This window comes from Xyrauchen texanus, chromosome 21, assembly GCF_025860055.1.
Source record: "Xyrauchen texanus isolate HMW12.3.18 chromosome 21, RBS_HiC_50CHRs, whole genome shotgun sequence".
NCBI classification, from domain to species: Eukaryota; Metazoa; Chordata; class Actinopteri; order Cypriniformes; family Catostomidae; genus Xyrauchen; species Xyrauchen texanus.
Window position 1 is genome coordinate 7,013,739 of NC_068296.1, and position 19,435 is coordinate 7,033,173.

The 19,435-nt window shown below is 36.7% G+C and overlaps 2 protein-coding genes across 3 annotated transcripts in view; both read left to right on the plus strand.

Annotated features, from left to right (window-relative positions):
- LOC127661834 (stress-associated endoplasmic reticulum protein 1) lies at positions 1 to 1,792 on the plus strand. The gene is made up of 3 exons (XM_052152757.1): positions 1 to 261; positions 499 to 574; positions 1,280 to 1,792. The coding sequence occupies exons 1-3, from the start codon at positions 178 to 180 to the stop codon at positions 1,318 to 1,320; spliced, it is 201 nt and encodes a 66-aa protein (XP_052008717.1). The 5' UTR covers positions 1 to 177; the 3' UTR covers positions 1,321 to 1,792.
- A 3,511-nt stretch (positions 1,793 to 5,303) lies between these two features.
- LOC127661743 (DISP complex protein LRCH3-like) overlaps positions 5,304 to 19,435 on the plus strand; it is a 38,622-nt gene continuing 24,490 nt past the window's right edge. For both annotated transcript variants that reach the window (XM_052152599.1, XM_052152597.1), the window contains exon 1: positions 5,304 to 5,617. In XM_052152599.1, coding sequence (XP_052008559.1) covers positions 5,359 to 5,617 — 259 coding nt within the window. In that variant the 5' untranslated portion in view covers positions 5,304 to 5,358. The remainder of the gene's footprint in view (positions 5,618 to 19,435) is intronic.

Genomic DNA, 19,435 nt, shown 5'->3' on the forward strand with positions numbered 1-19,435 from the left:
CAGAACGTCCACGTATCGTGGGTGGGTGAGAGAGTTCCTCTGTATGCACACGTAGGCTTAAACCAGTACTTAAACCTGTACAAGATCACACGCCAACTGGTCACGTCAACCGCTTGGACTTCTAACTGTATTATAGTTTTCGTTCTCTTTCATAAACGCTTCAATTAAGTGTGAAAGATGGTGGCCAAACAGAGGATTCGCATGGCGAACGAGAAACACAGCAAGAACATCACACTGAGGGGCAATGTGGCCAAAACCACGGTAAATTACACAATTTTCTATATATATATATATATATATATATATATATATATATATATATTACTATAGTGAAGATTTGGACACATATGTATTCTTGAATAGGAATAGCTTCCTTTACATTTGTGTTGTAGGAAGCGCTGTTGAGCTTGATAGGTTGAGCTTGATCGTTTTAGTGTGTTAATTTGCTCACATTGGATTTCATTAAAAGGACAAATATTGTCAATATTTTCTCAACAGAGAGGCACTCCAGATGAGAAAGCAGCGGTTGGTCCGTGGCTTCTTGCCTTGTTCGTCTTTGTAGTATGTGGATCAGGTGAGTTTAAAATTCAACACCCACCTTCATTGAATTTCATGGCTATATTATTCAAAATACTTTTGACTTTGCTGATAGATTCAAATCAGTTAGTCAACATGTCAAACATGTGGTTTATTTCATAATTTGGAGGTTCAAATTGCATAATGTTGTGCCTGGTTGGTATTCAAATGTTGAGTTATTTTGTAGCAAACTTGATCAGCTGTTTATGTATTATTTCAAACTTTAGTGTTATTCTTTGTAGTATTTGTATTACTAGATCATCTAGTAATAATGTTTCAGTCGTGTAAACACTTGTTATGCTGTTCACACCGCAGTTGAATGTGGACGAAATCAAATTTGAGAGGAAATAATGTTGTGACTCACAGTTAATCTAACTCCACTGTAAATGCTCATCCCAAACGGTATTAAACTTTTAATTTATTATGAGTCAATGAAGCCCACTCAGATTTTTTTGTTGTAGAGTTTGGTATTAACTCTGAAAATTAGGTCAAATCATGTTTTGGGTGGACCATTTCTGTATGATGATGATGTTATTTGTACAATAAAAAAAAAAAAAAAACTTTTGCTCCTTTTTTAACCATTTGAGCTATATTTAAAATCGGATTTGAGCAGAAATTCGAAATTGGTCACTAGAGGTGTGAACTTACCCTTTCAACATAAAATACTTTGTTCTAATGTTGTTTTTCTGTCCTCTCTCTACAGCGATATTCCAGATCATTCAGAGTATCCGGGTGGGAATGTGAGGCATCTGGCCATCAGTGCTCTTCAACACTGTTAATTCTCCTCTTCTGGCACAGCTGAAGATCTCTTGATCATTCCTTTGGTCTTATTTAATCTTTCTGTCACACAGTCTTTCACTACAATGCTTTGGATGCCTGTGTCTTACTCAAAATCCGGAAGAACGTTGTCTTTTTAAACGTTTCAATATCTGACTTTTCATCAATATTGCTGATCAGTCCTCGACAGAGGCAATAAACTCAAGACTACACATGACCGTTAGAATTTTTGTAAAAGAAATGTTGCAATGATGCAGTGTTATAGTTCAGGGACCAGTTCAGTATAATTGTTAATGTTATTTGGTACTACGCACCTTGTATTGGATTCACTCTACCAATAGAGCTGAGTTTGGGTTCTTTGACTGTGTCAAAGGAAATGAAGGTTTCACAGATTCAGTTTTGTGTGTAGAAAACTGGACAAATAAAATCAAATGTACTTTACAACTAACTTGTGTATTTTTTTCTTTCTTCCTATTTGGGATGCACTGATTTGATACCTGGATCTGTCCAAAAATTGCATAAATTAACCAGAAAATCACCATTAAACTAGTGCGTATGACTTAGACTTGATCCATTTACATTTTAAATTCTTGTAATCATATTACAGTTATTGACTTTAATTTGAACTACTTTTAAATACCCTATAGGGTTATGCTTATTTATAATAAATTATTTACACTTGAAGTCAGAAGTTTACATACACCTTATCTAAATGCATTTAAACTCAGTTTTTCACAATTCCTGACATTTAATCGTAGGAAACATTTCCTGTCTTAGGTCAGTTAGGATCACTACTTTATTTAAAAAATGTGAAATATCAGAAGAGTAGAAAGAATTATATATTTCAGCTTTTATTTGTTTCATCACAGAATGAAGCTTACATACAATTTGTTACTATTTGGTAGCATTGCCTTTTAAAATGTTTTGGTTAACCTTCCACAAGTTTCTCACAATAAGTTGCTGGAATTTTGGCCCATTCCTCCAGACAGAACTGGTGTAACTAAGTCAGGTTTGTAGGCCTCCTTGATCGCGCACGCTTTTTCAGTTCTGCTCACAAATTTTAGATCGGATTGAGGTCAGGGCTTTGTGACGGCCACTCCAATACCTTGACTTTGTTGTCTGCAAGCCATTTTCTCACAACTTTGGAGGTATACTTGGGGTCATTGTCCATTTGGAAGACCCAATTGCGACCAAGTTTTATCTTCCTGACTGATGTGTTGAGATGTTGCTTCAATATATCCTCATAATTTTCCTTCCTCATGATGCCATCTATTTTGTGAAGTGCACCAGTCCCTCCTGCAGCAAAGCACCCCCACAATATGATGCTGCCACCCCCATGCTTCACAGTTGGGATGGTGTTCTTTGGCTTGCAAGCCTCACCCTTTTTCCTCTAAACACAACGATAGTCATTATGGCCAAACAATTACATTTTTGTTTCATTAGACCAGAGGACATTTCTCCAAAAAGTAAGATCTTTGTCCCCATGTGCCCTTGCAAACTATTTTCTGGATTTTTTTATGGCTGTTTTGGAGCAGTGGCTTCTTCCTTGCTGAGCAGCCTTTCAAGTTATGTTGATATAGGACTAGTTTTACTGTGGATATAGATACTTCTGTACCTGTTTCCTCCAGCATCTTCACAAGGTCCTTTGCTGTTGTTCTTGGATTGATTTGCACTCATCGCACCAAATTACGTTCATTTTTAGGGGACCGAACACGCCTCCTTCCTGAGCGGTATGATGGCTGCATGGTTCCATGGTGTTTATACTTGCGTACTATTGTTTGTACAGATGAACGTGGTACCTTTAGACATTTGGAAATTGCTCCCAAGGATAAACCAGACTTGTGGAGGTCTGCAAAAAAATGTGTACATCCACAGGTACACCTCCAGTTAGCCTATCAGAAGCTAATTGCCTAAAGGTTTGACATCATTTTCTGGAATTTTCCAAGCTGCTTTAAGGCACAGTTAACTTAGTGCATGTAAACTTCTGACCCACTGGAATTGTGATATAGTTAATTTAAAGTGAAACAATCAGTCTGTAAACAATTGTTGGAAAGATTACTTGTGTCATGCACAAAGTAGATGTCCTAAACGACTTGCCAAAACTATAGTTTGCTAATATTAAATCTATGGAGTGGTTAAAAATAAGTTTTCATTACTTCAGTCTAAGTATATTTAAACTTGTGATTTCAACTGTATGTATAATACATGAATTATGGCCCTGTAATGAGTCACTGTGAAGGAGATATATAAGGTGCTGTGTATGATGTGTAATAATGAACAAGAAAGAAATATTGACATTATTTTGAATTTGTTGAGTGAAAAAGTGTTTAAGAAAGTATTTTATAAGTAAAGTAATTAGTAATGTGATTATATTTTTCAATTAAGTAATTAGTAAAGTAATCTGATTCAAATTTTAGAGAAATAATTAGTAATTTGAAGTGGATTGCTATTTTTATTTAACTTACCCAACACTGTTTATAACATACAGTACATTGCTCAGAACCGGAGAAGCTATTCACTAGATTTTGAATAGAAGTATATTAAAGAAATATTTCGGGTTCAGTGCAAGTTGTTAAATTAACAGCATTTGTGGCATAATGTTAATAATCAAAATAATAATTTTAACTCATCCTTCCTTTCAAAAAAAAAAAAAAAAAAAAGTTACAGTGAGGCATTTACAATGGAAGTGAATGGGGGCCAATTTTTGGAGGGTTTGAAGCCTTTCATGAGGAATGTGAAGACGTGTAAAGCTTAAAATTTTATAAAAGCACTTACATTAATTCTTCTGTTAAAACTTGTATATTATTTGAGCTTCGGCCACTGTTACGGCAATGGAAAATTTGGATATAACATACTACTGAAAAGTTTAGAAAGCAATTTTATCACACTAACATGATGTTAACATGCATATTGTTTGTCTTGTGGCTATACTTTAGAAACATTTTTGGATGAATTTTTTTATTTATTTTTTTAAGAAAAGGAGGTAATCAACATAATCAGTTCCAGACAGTGAGGTTTAGATATTCTAAACTTATTAAGAAAAAACAACACATTGGATCGGATTTGGGAGAGATAAAATGGTATTGCTGCATCACAAAAAATGTACTTGAATCAAAGTGAACCACAATATGTAAGGGAAATAATTTTTGAAGAAAGATTGTTAAGGTAATAGAATCTGACAAAAAGTAATAATTTTCCATTTTATCAAAAGACCTAAAATGCAACTTAATGATTTTTTTTGTTAGTTATTATAATCAGGGGCGTAAATTCTAGGGGGGATGTGGGGGACCCAATTAATCAAGACTAGCAAGTAACCCCCCCATGCATTATGATACATATTTTGACTTCAACTGATGCCAATGGATCAAGGTGTTTGCAGTTATTTTTCATTTCATTTACCACTAGAGGACAGCATTGTAGCAATGTTAGCGTACTTGATGTATTTCAACGACCTACTTTCGTTAAAAAAAAAAAACCTTTATCAACAAAAATATGAGATTTGTTCTTCTAATGCCAGAAGTGCACTGTGGGTGGAAATATTATTCTGATCAGAAAAAAATACAATGGAATACAGCCAGGGGTAAAAAAAAAAACACAAGGACATATTACACAAATATGTAATACATAGTTCCACAGTTAAAATGGCTTTCTTGGTAGTACTGCTCTTAATGGAATCTATGTACTGCCAAGTAAGTAAAAAGTAAAGTAAAACCTAAAAGGCTTCTGATTGGTAAAATTACATCTATGTATATGAAATTTAACTAATATAATTAATTATAAGGTTAATGATATATGCATCATTTCCAGCGTTATCAGGTGTGAGTTGGACTGGTTAAACTTTTTTTCAGTGCACACTTCATTCCGTGCATGCGTACTGTCACTATGTTTGGTTGGATCATTTTGCTCGAGACCCCTCTCTGCCCGCTGTGTGTCCGCGCATGCGCATTCGCTCTCTCCTGCGCGCTCGTGTGGGGCCCGTGATCCAGTGGGACTGTTTGCTCTGTAATGGCGGCCTCGGTGTTGCTCTCCGCGGAAAGCGCAGTGCCCTCGTTTACTGTCGGCCATCCCGCCGGAGCCGCGGCGGTAGGATCAAGCAGCCATCACGGATTACCCAATGCTCCTGGAGCCACGTGCTGGAGCCGCTCGCTGGACCGGGCGCTGGAAGAGGCGGCGGCCACCGGAGCGCTCAACCTGAGCGGCAGGAAGCTGAAGGAGTTCCCGAGGAGCGCCGCCGGACACGACCTTAGCGACACCACCCGGGCCGGTACCGTGCCAAACCTTTTTTTTACTGACCCGCTTTAACGCTTAACCGAACCCAGTGTTGAATTAAAGTCACATTGGTCGAGTTTAACATGAGTTTAAAGTGTAGAAATGTGAGGCGTTAGTGTGCTGGTGTAAACAAACGGGTGTGTGCTGTGCTGTACTGGGATTAGTCCATCTGAACTGGTGATCTGTATTTAATAATATTGAAACACACATTTCACTTCCAGAAGTGAGTTTTCATAAAATTAAGATTAACTCACAAACTGTTCAGGACACAGATTTCTTAAAAACTGGAACTAATGTTATGAGATTGGAGTGAGGGAGTGTATCTGTCAAACTGTGGTCCATATAGATTATATATGAGATCAAGTCAAGGAGTCTGTTATGGTAAAGGTTTCAGACATTGTTTGAAAAGTTTTCATCATTTTAATGAGGATTTGATCTTCACATTAAGGGGTTTCATCATCATGTGGTTTGATCATGTTAATATATGGGTGTTCTCACACTTGGGTCCTCATGAAAAGAACCAATCTCAGGCCACTTTAAGTAGACCAAAAAGTGAACCGAGTGAAAAAGTACCCAGTTCTCTTTGCATTGACCTTGAATGTGGGCTCAGATCTCTTTTTTGTCCACTTGACCCGTTACAGAGTCTCAGTCCATTTTGCATTCACATTATGTTGTTTTTGTGGAACCCAGACCACTTTTTGGCAAAATTTATGATAATGATTATTATTATGGCTAGGGGCCTATATTAAATGTTAAGAGTACAATTATGTCTACATATTAATTTATGAGATTATTAAACATGTTTAATACCCTTAAAATGAATAATTGGCATTAGTACAGGTGTCTTTGTTCAATAAAACATATTTTATCGATCTTCTGCATAAAGAACTGTATTAAATAGTGTAAATATATAACATCATGTTTTTTATAAATGGAGAGGGGAAAGCAATGCATTAAACTGAATACATTTTATTTTTATAATAATGATACAGTATTTGGAGGCAAAATTCAAGAAATTCAATCATGGATTATGGTAGATTAGTCATATTACCAACAAAAAAAATTTGAGTGATCATGGTTTTATCTATTGACCGCCTTGGGCAACATCCATTCATTGAAAACAATAGTATTATATTTGTATCGTAATATCTTACTGTCATGTGCCATTCTAATGCATTAAACAGTAACTAGTTTTCATCAGCAATTTACTGTCATCTCCATAGAAAACTAATCACTACTGGTGTAGGGTTACCTCTCAGGGTCAAACATGTTTGGCATTTGGCAAAAAAATAAATCGAGTGAGCCCGGAGCACTTTGTGTTCACAATGCACGTTATTAGCCAAGCGAACCGCCGGCTGCAAGCGAACCGTACTCAGACCACATCCCAAGATGGTCTTGGTTCGGTTCGCTTTAAAGGGGTCCGAGATCGTTTGGATTGTTCATTTTTGGATTATGCCAAAAATCCTGTGAACTGCGCTCAGACCCCTGAAATGGACTTGGTGTGAAAACGCCCTATGTTGACTAGGTTAAGAGGTTTGATAATCATCAGGTTAGGAGATTTGATCACGTTTTTAGGGATTTTAGAGGGTTTGATCAGGAGTTAATTATCAGGTTGTTGGGTTTTGCGCTCTTGCGTTGCTGTGGCGGTTACAAACCTTGGACCACAAGGGGGCGAAAGAGTTTTTAGGCACCGAGAAAGCGGATTTGGCGAAGCCAACATGTTGACAGTTGAGGAGTGTGCTTTTGTATTTGATAAAAAAAAAACGGCAGAAAAATTGCATAATCGAACTAGTTCAGCAAGACTTTCCTCAAATTGCTGCTCCGCCATTACAGTTGTTAATTGATAAAAGAAAATCTGCTATCCGCTGAGAATACAGTGAATACTTGTGTTAAGTATTCAAAGCATCTGGCAACGCAAGCGCGATTTCAATCATCGTTGCATTGTGAAACGTGTCAGTGCTCAATTCATAACACAGCACAAGTACACGCTGCATTCTCAGCATTGCCACAAAGGGCGCTAGAGCAGATTTTCTGTCAGGGCTGACTTTGGCAGCAATTTTAGTTACATTTTTTTCAAAAAATTTATACTTATTTTTGTCATGCTTTGACCAAACGCTTGCATCTGCTTACTAGCGTGAAGTAGGTTTCGGTCTTTAGGTTATGAATTGCGTTCTGACACATTTCACAATGCAATTACTCGTGAAATCGAGCTTGCGTAGCAAGATACATCTGCGTTCACATACTTATGTACAGTATGATTGGGCCTTTACTTGTTCGTTCATGTTAACAAATGGAACCTTATTGTAAAGTGTTACCGGTTTGATGGGAGTTATTTACAGGGATTGTATTCTCAGGTTGAAGGCAGTAGAGGCCAATCCGTCACCGCCACAGGCTTCTGCCACTTGACCCGTCAACACCACTGGCAGCTACCATTCGACCCATCACTGCCACAGGTTTCAACATTGTCACTTGTCCGGGACAAGTGGATATTTGAAGGGGCATTTGAAAGAGAATTTTAGCCATATTAAAGCGTCAGTAACGAAAAAATAGCCAACTTTGTTTGTGATATGGCCTTGGCCTGTGTCACTTATTGCAAAGTTCATATTCTTATTCTACAGTTAAAAAATAATCCAGAGTGCATCATTTTATAATTTTTAACGGAAAAACGTTTTATATGTGTTTGCTGAATATACTGGTGTGCTCTGAGTACACTCGTGGTAATGCGGATAAAATGTTGGCAAAATGCCCATCTTGGTGAAGTATTCATATAAACGAAGTGATTTATGTCTACAGTGAACATAAACAGTGGATTTGCATCAAAATGTTGGACTTGTAAGTGTTTATATGCCTTTCACGATTATTATATAAGCATCTGATCGAGGTTATTTGATCTAAGTGTGGTTCTTTTTTTGATAACTGCGATTATTGTGCATTTTAGGTTACTTTTAATAACTCTTGTCTTTGTGTCATCTTGGACTTTCACTGACAGCTAGCGGCTTGGATGCAGCATAATTTAAAATCAATAGTTTTCAGTGTCAAATGCGAGTAGTATTTGGCTGGTCATGTGATACTAACGTGGCAGCCCCCATGTGTGGACCCTCTTTCATGAACAATAAAACAACTTTTATGAGGTTACTAATATGACTGGAGTCTTTATTTTAATGTGAGTGGTCATGATTTCCAACATATATTACAAAATTTTCAATTCACGTCTTTTTTTTTTTTTATGAGGAAAAAATTACTGAGTGCACCTTTAAATTCCAATCACATTTTACTGGCCAAATTAAGTTTCTTGTTCAGTTCACCGTTGCCCCACCTTTGATTTTTAATGGGAATGACAACAAGGCTGTGAGGTATAGACTTACATCTCTTCAATTCCAAAGTTATGGCATATATATAAAGCTGTAAATGCTCTCAGATCACATCTGATTTTCCACAATTCATGTTGTCTGGAGTTTTTTGTGTACTGAATGTTCTTGGAAAGAGTTTTTTTATTTTATTTTTGTCTGCCGAACGATCCAAAAGCATGTTAAACTGAAGCACAGTCCATTGAACAGACTGGATGTCTATCCCTCACAGCCTTGTTGTCATTCCCATCAAAAATCAAAGATGCCTCTGCTGTGAATAAGGTCTATTTAACTGAATGAGCTGCCTCGCGGACCACACTGATTGCAACTGCTGAATCACTGACTTGAATCACTGTGGACGCGTGGTCTGTGGAGGTTCGTAAAAATATATACAAGGATTTTAGTGAAGATTTTAGAAGCACTCCGGTCTAGAGGTCTTTACAGGTCAAAACATTTGTGCCCGAATCCAAAGAGACCTGGAAATGTACTACCCGAACCAGACCCAACTATTATTTGAAAGCTTGGACCTATACTCATGCAGAACCGAGAAATGCTGGGCCCGAACCGGACCCATCAATTATTTGAAAGATGGGACCCGGCTGGGAGACACAGACATGATCGACACCAATTTCACAGCTGAAAACAAAATTTCATGTCTTACCTAATGTAACGTTAGTAGCCTTTTCCCTTGTGCCTGGCCGTGACACATATAATCCATCCTCCTTGCCAAGAAAGTTGGTAAAATACATCCAGGTTTTCTGTGATTCCTCTCTTGCTGGTTGAAACAACAGAGCTAATCCACTCATTATTTCAGCTTCAAATGTACACTTGCTGTCATGGTTAAGGATGACAAACTTAACTTGTTTAGAATCAGCTTTGCAGTTTTTTTGTATCTTGCATAAGATAACTTTGACTGTTTGCCCTTTTTAACTTTAAATCATTGCCATGTCTGCTAACGTTTGCACTGCTAATTTGCTATCGTGTGCCTTATCTCTTCATCCATAATAATCATCACTGCTGTCTGATCATGGCCATGTCTTTTCAGATCGACTCTGGTATTACACATAATGTTAAACAGACCCGGAACCCGCAGCAATAGAAAGGGACCCTGACTCGTCTGACCGTATAAAACTTGGATCTGAATCCGTACGGGTCCTGGGTTGGGTCTTGGGTCCTCGGGTTAGGGTGGACACGTGAAGACCTCTACTCCGGTCTTTAGTATAATGATTGTGTAATGGCTAATGTTTCTTGTTGCTGTGGGTTCACTCACAGTGTTAAAGACACGCAGTAACACAGAGGAGCCCAAGATGATAGAATGAAGAAACAAAATTTCAAAAGTCTTTCTTCGTGTGTAATAAGGACACATGGGTTTAATCGGAGAGCCTTAAAATAATTGTGAAAAAGAAGAATTTTGGACAGAATTATTGTACTATTGGATACTAATATTAAATATAATATAATGGCTTTTCATGTTGGCTGGGTTCCAACAACAACAGTGTAAATGCAAAATTTACCAAGACTAAAGTTGACCAAAAAGAGTGACATATTTTTTAGTATTTTGAAATATTTATTTTTAATGCCATTCATTAGTTTTTAATGCCTGAAAGCAAATCATATAAAAATTAAATATGAATAAATTACTTAAGGTTTATGAAGCACACATAAACCTATGACAAAAGTATTACAGTTTGTATGACGATTAATCGTGAAAGCATTTGCCTGCTATAGAGCAGCTACAGCCACAAATGCTGTCGATTGAACTTAAATTGTATTAAACCCGGAATAGAGATGCAGGTGTCACAATTTATGAAACTTAAGATTCTAGACATGCTCAGACTCGAGATTTCATTGCCCAGAAGCACAATCAGAAGACCAGCACCTTCCAGTTTGAGAGTTATGTTACACTCGTCAATGTGCTTGAATCATATACAACTGCTTTATTGGTTCACTAAAACCAAGTCTGTATACTTCTATCTAAAGACCTTTGGTGGACTGCTCAATAAGAACTTAAAGACTATTTAAGTGATGGTTATACATATGCAGACAGACAAGACATACTATTGTAGTGAACTATGAAATCAGTTTTCTTTTCTCCCAAATTCTGCTTTATTGTTATATGAAATTCTGTGTTTTAAAGTTTAATAAAATTGTACCATCCAAAAAAGTGTCGAATTTGAATCAGATGAAAACAAAATTATTATTCAACATACATTTCATTATTGTTTATCAAATATAGTCCTTTTATACAGATGCTTGTTGAGTGCGTTACCGCGGAGATATAGCGCTTGTGGAGGCTTCACGCCATCCACCGCTGCATCCATGCACAACTCACCACGTGCCCCACCGAGAGTGAGAACCACATTATAGCGATAACGAGGAGGTTACACCATGTGACTCTACCCTCCCTAGCAACTGGGCCAATTTGGTTGCTTAGGAGACCCAGCTGGAGTCACACAGCACACACTGGGATTCGAACTAGCGAACACCATGGGTGGTAGCCACTGAGCTACCCAGGACCCCTATTATTACATTGAATGTTATATATTACTATACAGTTGTAGTCACGCATCAACTGAAATTAAGCTTTTATTTTGGTGAAAGCTTGTTTTTTGTGTGTTTTTGACTACATCTTCACATCTCCAGATAAGCAGTTTGCTTTTTGGCTTTAATGTACTTATTGATATATATGCTTATGATGAGGTATGAGTGGCCAGCTTCACACATTCCCTTTTGTAGCGTGCAGCACATTCAGACTATATATTTATTTTATCTCAGCATTTTGTGGTGTAATCATCACACTAGGACATATCACAATTTTAATTTGATTAAGCATTAATACATTAATTTTATCTGAAATATATGTCAGATTCTGTGACGTTCTGCATTTAATAGTCAATTCTGTTTTCTTACTGGACTCCGCATCTTCAGAAATCATACGCCCCTATTATTGGTATATAGCCCTCTCATAAAATGTGTTGGAAAATCTAAAAATGGGATAAGGTCATTGTAGCACAGGACTACAGCTCTGATTAATACTGTCAGTATTGACCATCTATGCAGTGCTGTCTGGGATCATTGCAGAAATCTCTGAATTTATTTGCATCCAAAGGCAATTCACAAAAATATAGACTGAAGGAGTATGAAAAATAAAGAAATGAAAGAATTTGGTGCTGTATCCCAAAAATAGTTATACTCCTTGTTATGGTTTGCAAATGATAGATTGTGTGTGCCGAAGCTTTGTTTCTGCCACTTTTTTTAAGTGAGGTCATTTTAGGGCGATAATGGCAGTTTAACAAAATCTCTTGATTCTGACTTCACGGATTTTCTGTAATTAATTTTGCATGGGTGGTTTTTAGTTTACTCTGCACTGTCAGATCAAAACTCCTTTCAGATTTATGGAAAAATATTGCAGCTGTGGTTGCTAGAAAGTTTTTCGATTTCTGGCATTATGCCATGGCATTTTGTTCCTGTATGTTTAGGAGTTTACAACAGTATATATCATAAACTGATATTTAATGTTGTTATTTGTACTTTAAAATGCACTGATAACCACCATGATAATACAGGAAAATAGAAGGCCACAAGATGACTTAAAGTTCAACAAAGTAGTGCACGCAGTGTTGTACAAAGACAAAATGCCATCATAAATTTGAATCTTATAATTTTTACTTAAATGTTTGTAAATATAATTTGCATATTTAGCCAGCAATTGTTAAGAGCTTTGTAATTCTCTGTTTGAGCTCATAATGTTAAAGTACTCGCATGTATCATTCTCCCTCACTCTCCTCAACAGTTCCCTGTAACTTGTATAATGATAAATGGCAAATATAAATAAAACTTCAGATATCTAATTTAAACAGATGTAATTCACAAACCTCACAAAAATCCAGCGCTTTCTTCCCGTCAAGCGCTCATCTAATATCTCCCTCTGAAAAGGGATTCTATCAGCCAGAATCAAAACTTGGGGATCAGGATCAAAAGTTCCACTGATTCACAAATCATGATGACAATCCAAGCAGGCAATCCAGGCCGTTTAAACTGTCTGGAGATTTCTGCTTCTCGCTGGATATGTGCGACCAAAGTCTTTCTAGGAAGTCAGTACACTGTCGGCCATGTTCTCAGTAGACTATTTTCAGTCTTGAAAGTGCAGCTCCTATCTACTGGAATGGAGAAAGATGAAAATCTCCAAAAAGGTTAGTCAAGATTATGATCAAAGTACATATTTCAAATCATAATCTGACAACATTGGTATCATAAATGGTTCTTTTTTACCTCCGATTACACACACACGCAAAAATTCCCTGCTATTATAGCTAATGTACAGGCACGTTCTCGAGATGATTGACAGGCGATGTCTGTATCTGACAGGAGATTGGCTCTTTTACCTGTAAGGCGGGACTTCCCATCTACAGCCGTTGACAGCTGGCTGCAGTTGGGCATTCTAAGATTTCCCATTCATCTGAATGGAAGTGGCCCGTCTCTACTAAATAGACACTGGTGCAACTTAAAAGTAAAAGCGCTTCACATGTGCTATGAGTCTTATTCAATATGTACAGTATGTACAATTGGTTTGATTCTGTACTTTATGAGAAAATGAGATCGCTAACGGAAATGGACATGCCATATATGGTTGCTGGATTACTGTGTGTACTGTTATTTCCTTTTTCCTAATATATTAACAATTTCTTCATGTACAAATAAATAACAAATTTGATGACTAAACAGAAATCAGAAGAAACTGCAATCTACCATTTAAAATACATTATAATGTTTTTAGATTATTTTTACAAAGTTAAAGTTTTGTGTGAAATTGAGGAAATAGTGCTAAATAAGTGTTTTATTTTTTTTTATAGCAATTTTATGTTTATGTTATTTACGTTATTAAATTGTGTTATATATCGGCCACCCTGCTCTCTGGATATCAGCATCGACCATTAAAAAACCCATAACGGTCGGCCACTAGTTTATACTATTTAGAAGTAATTGATCATTTACAAATAATACAATCTTTGGCAGAGTTGCAAATAAACGTGGCAGATAATCCAAAATGTCTCCCTCCAAAATGCACATGGGGAATAACGCCCTGTGTCCAAAATCGTATGTACTATTTCAAAATCGTATGTACTGAGTATGTACTGTATTTGATGAAGGATGCACTTCTCAGTCGGTTAGGGTTGGAGTTAGCTGTTGTATGGCCCCAGAAAGCTTTGAATATAATGCACGAGTCATATGGACTACTGTTCTGATGTCTTCATACTGAACCTTTAATAGTGCTTTATAGTAATTTTCCTTTTTTAAACTTGACAGCTCCTGCTCACTATAAACTGTTATTCTATGGAATAGAACTGCTTAAAATATCTATTTTTATGTTCCAAGAAAAAACCCAGCATATTGAACAACAATGATGTGTATGAGTTTGTTTTTAGGTGAACTACTCCTTTAACTGGTTCTCATTTTTTTTTTAACCACAAACCTGATATAGACATACTCAAAATAAAATGGTCTCTTTTAAAAGAAGACTCTTAGGAGATGCTGTACACAATTCAGAATTAAAGACATAAAGAAATTATTTAGAAAATCATAAATTGATTTTAACTTATTACCTAATAATATGTGCATTAAGAATATATGAACCTGTCCTTGCCAAAACCTAAAAACACAATAGAAGTCATAAATTCACAATTCTTACCATGTTGTAGTTTTGATCTGGGTGAAAAAGCTACATTAAAAGCCTGCCTAATGTTTTCACATTGACATATGAACCACATACTGTACATTTATATTTTCAATTCAAAACAGGGAATTACTCCTAATGGTGAATAGTTTGCACTCTTGGAAATTAATGTCGTTCAGTACAACATTTCAATCATAAAACAGTGGTCAAATATTGCATGTTTAGTTCGATACTTAAATCTCACGTGACACAAACACTCTTAACCTGAACTGCTCGCTGGTGCACGGCGCTGGGATGATCCACGAGGTTCCTGCTTAGCGTTTTAAACTTGAGTCCCGCCTTCATCGATTTGATTGGCTATTTCATATGACATTGACCCAGCAGTGTTAGACTAATGAGCATGCTAAAAATTTAACTTTTTTTTTTTAGACCTTATGTTATTCCTGCAACAACTTAATGACAACTAGGCGGCAATACATAATGAACTGCAGCAGAACGGCAACAAGGATATCAATTATTGGGTGGGACAATCTGACCATATCTGATTATTGGGGGGACTTGTCCCCATTAAAGTATATTGTGGTTACAGCCCTGCTCGGACGTGGCAGCAATGATCGATCATGAAAACGATGTAAATGTAAATGTAAATGTTGTGGGTACATTGATTGTCAGAGACGTCTCATAGCAACCAAACTGATATAGGATGCTGCAACACAATCATTTCAATAATCAAAAGAGTATATTTAACCAAGTTTTGAACAAATTTCTCTGCATAATGTTTGCTTAACATGTTTTATATTCCTTACATGTAAGAACTAAGACTCTTTAATGGTTATTATGTAATAGAAGTGAATGTTTGTCACTGGCTGTAAACCTCCCTGACCTGGGTGCCGAAATGTTTGCGTGATGTAACACACACCTGCATCTTGACGAAATGGGAGTTCAAGATTTCTGCGTGACCTTCCAAGTTAGAAGCCCAACATAAAGTGTCATTCCCCAGTTGAAAGGTGGAAATTCCGACTCTCCGAGTTGAATGGAACGCTTAATGAATCATCACAGTAAAAACAATACAGAGCATCGCAGCTTTCCCCACAGGAGCTAATACTTTGTGGAGACACACACGCACGCCAGACTTGTGGCAGTGGACTCAACATACTGTAGCAGCGCATAAACCGCAGGCGAGTGTTTCAAACAGCTAGACAGAGCGCAGCTAAATGGAACAGAATGCAGCGTCTTCAAATTTGACATTTAACTTCAACTTAACACGCATATTAAAAACATGATGGTGATGGTGTTTTCTGTTAAGCCAACCATGATTTGAAAATGGACGGTTCAGACAAGTCACCTAAAAAACTGGTGTGCGCTTACTAAGATTACTATGGTAATCTGAATTATTATTATTATTCTGTATACTCCAGAATACCTCTCAAACATAACAAAGTTCCTTAAACATTTTCTGTACATGACTAAGAGACGTATCGTAGAATACTTGAATGAAAGCTACCCATTATAGCTTTGTTGACTGTGGTCATGTCTGCTTTCATGTGGTTACGGCCTTGAAAATGTTGGAGAAATGACAATTACACACTATTCTAGAGCCAAGCTTTGTTGTTTTGAACGGAAGGACACTAAGTCTTACATATGCAGGCATGTTATCTGTACTGTTGCAGACTTCTGTGACCACATAAACAAAATCTTGTTTGAAACCTATGATTTGTTCTCTAACATTGCAGAAGAAGTTTCCTACTTAATGGCAATTAGACTTGTTTTGCAATCCTTCTTTGTCACACGAGACAGATGTTTTAATAATGTCTCTGATTTAAATTTTAGTAGTGAAACCGGCATTAGAGTTGGTAAGTTTAATTCATAATGTCATAATGGATACAAATGTTCTATTTCAATGAATCGATCCAAAACTCTCATTCAACGCTTTGTTAGTGTCTTCCAGTGCTGGAAAGAGGATGTGATCTTTGGGGGGGTGGGTGTTGAACTTTAGGGTGAGCAATAGGTTCTCTTTTCGTTAGAGATGTGTATTTTCAAGTAATTTTGTAGTCGAGTACTCTAACCCACAAAAAATTAAATAGATTACTCGTAAATTAAAATGTCATTTCAAAATGTGAATCAGAATGAGCTTTATTGCCAAGTATGCTCCCACAGGGAACAAGGAATGTTTTTGGTGAAAGAAGATTCCAGTGCACAAACAATACAACAACAAGACAGAGTGTGTGTGTGTGTGTGTGTGTGTGTGTGTGTGTGTGTGTGTGTGTGTGTGTGTGTATGTATGTAATTGTATGTATGTAATTTGTATTTATTTATTTTTTAAATAACAGTAAAAAAACGTTTGCACTAACCTAAACCATACATAGAAAATCAATACTGATGCCATTAGGGCAGTGGTTCCCAAACGTTTAACAGGCATGTACCCCCTGAGACATTATAGATCTTCAGGAGTACCCCCAACACCACCAATTGTTAACAACAAGGTTTTTTTTGTTTAATAATATTTATTTTTATCAATTTTGTCGAGAATAGTGAATAGAATCATAAAAATATGATACAAATCTCATCAAAAGTCAACATATGATACAAATGTGCTGAATATAATGATTAAACAGATATGCACCCAATCTCACACACAATAGGCCTACAACACATATCCAACATCTCATTAAAGATTTTGTTAACTTTTCACATACTGATGACTGAAGTATTGCTTTTCACATATGATGACATTGTATATTTTCTTAACTTCTCTGTTGAACGCTGTTGAACTGTTGTCATGAACGCGTCACCACTGCATCAGCACCGAAAACATGATTTTTTTCAAATCTAAAATCAAAAATCGTGATACGAACCGAATTGTAGGTTTGGTCTATCGTTACAGCCCTAGTAAGATGAGAAAGCAGGAGTTTAGTCGTTTGGTTGTAAAAAAAACAATGGCTATCTGAACATCTTTGCCAAGTAATCAATAAATTATCGGGGAGGGTCATGCCTTTTTTCACAATCATTTTGGAGGGTTATAGAAAAAATTATTGCTGGCGAAGGGAGGGTCAAGTCTTTTTTTACTACAGATCTCAAAACTCCTCCGGTAGCCCCTTAAATAAAAAACGAACAGTCCCTTAGATCTTTTTTCACGTACCCCCTGAAATCAGTCCACGTACACCTGGGGGTACGCGTACCCCAGTTTGACAACCGTGGCATTAGGGTAATGCCACCAAAGTGATTAGGGTAGTGAACCAAACCCAGTTCAGTTAAAGTGAACCAGCTGCAAATGACCTCAGTGCTTTTGGTTTTCACAATGTAAGTGGCTTAAAAGTGGACCCAGTTTCATTTTTGGTCCTTTTTGCATTTATGTTATCTCAGACCCTTTGTTGTTCATACCATAATTCCTTCAAAACTCAGACCCCATGGGAGTCATGATTACTGTATGTCATTTAATTGTGATTATGATGATAAATTGCCATATTTAAGGTGTATGTGTGCTTAATACACATTCATCTCTAGTAATGTATATAACATGGAATCACATAATAGGGCTATATGAATTCCTTTCAGGCTTTAACAACTTTAAATATTTCACAGGGATAGAATGACTTGAAAAATAATATTTCAATCTTAAAATATTTCCAAATTCTTAAAACATGCCCTTTTTTGTCAACTTTACAATTACACACTTTATAACATGCAGTTGAAGTCAGAAGTCAGATACATTTAAACTCAGTTTTTCACAGCTCATGACATTTAATCTGAAAAAACATTCCCTGTCTTATGTCAGTTAGGATCACTACTTTATTATAAGAATGTGAAATGTCAGAATAATAGTAGAGAGAATGATTTATTTCAGCTTTTATATTGCATCACATTTTCAGTGGGTCAGATTAGTTTACATACACTTTGTTAGTATTTGGTAGCATTGCCTTTAAATTGTTTATCTTGGGTCAAACATTTTGATTGTCTTCCACAAGCTTCTCACAATAAGTTGCTGGAATTTTGGACCATTCCTCCAGACAGAACTGGTGTAACTGAGTCAGGTTTGTAGGCCTTCTTGCTTGCACATGCTTTTTCAGTTCTGCACACAACTTTTCTTGCGGATTGAAGTCAGGGCTTTGTGATGGCCACTCCAATACCATGACTTTGTTTTCCTTATGCCATTTTGAAACAACTTTGGAGGTATGCTTTGGGTCATTGTCAATTTGTAAGACCCATTTGTGACCGAGCTGAAAATTCCTGGCTGAACTTGAAATGTTACTTCAATATATCCACATAAATGTTTTTCTGGGATTGATTTGCACTTTTCGCACCAATCTACATTCATCTGTAGGAGACAGAATGCGTCTCCTTCCTGAGTGGTATGATGGCTGTATGGTTCCTTGGTGTTTATACTTGCACACTATTGTTTGTACAGATGAACGTGGTACCTTTAGGCATTTGGAAATTGCTCCCAAGTATGAACCAGACTGGTGGAGTTCCACAATTGTTTTTCTGAGGTCTTGGCTGATTTCTTTTGATTTCCCCATGATGTCAAACAAAGAGTCTATGAGTTTAAAGGTAGGCCTTAAAATACATCAACAGGTACACCTCCAATGGACTCCAGTTAGCCTATCAGAAGCTAATTGCCTAAAGGCTTGACAACATTTTCTGGAATTTTCTAAGCTGCTTAAATGTACAGTTAATTTAGTGTATGTAAACTTCTGACCCACTGAAATAGTGATTTTAGTCAATCAAAAGTGAAACAATCTGTCTGTAAACAATTTTTGAAAAAATTACTCATGTCATGCACAAAGTAGATGTC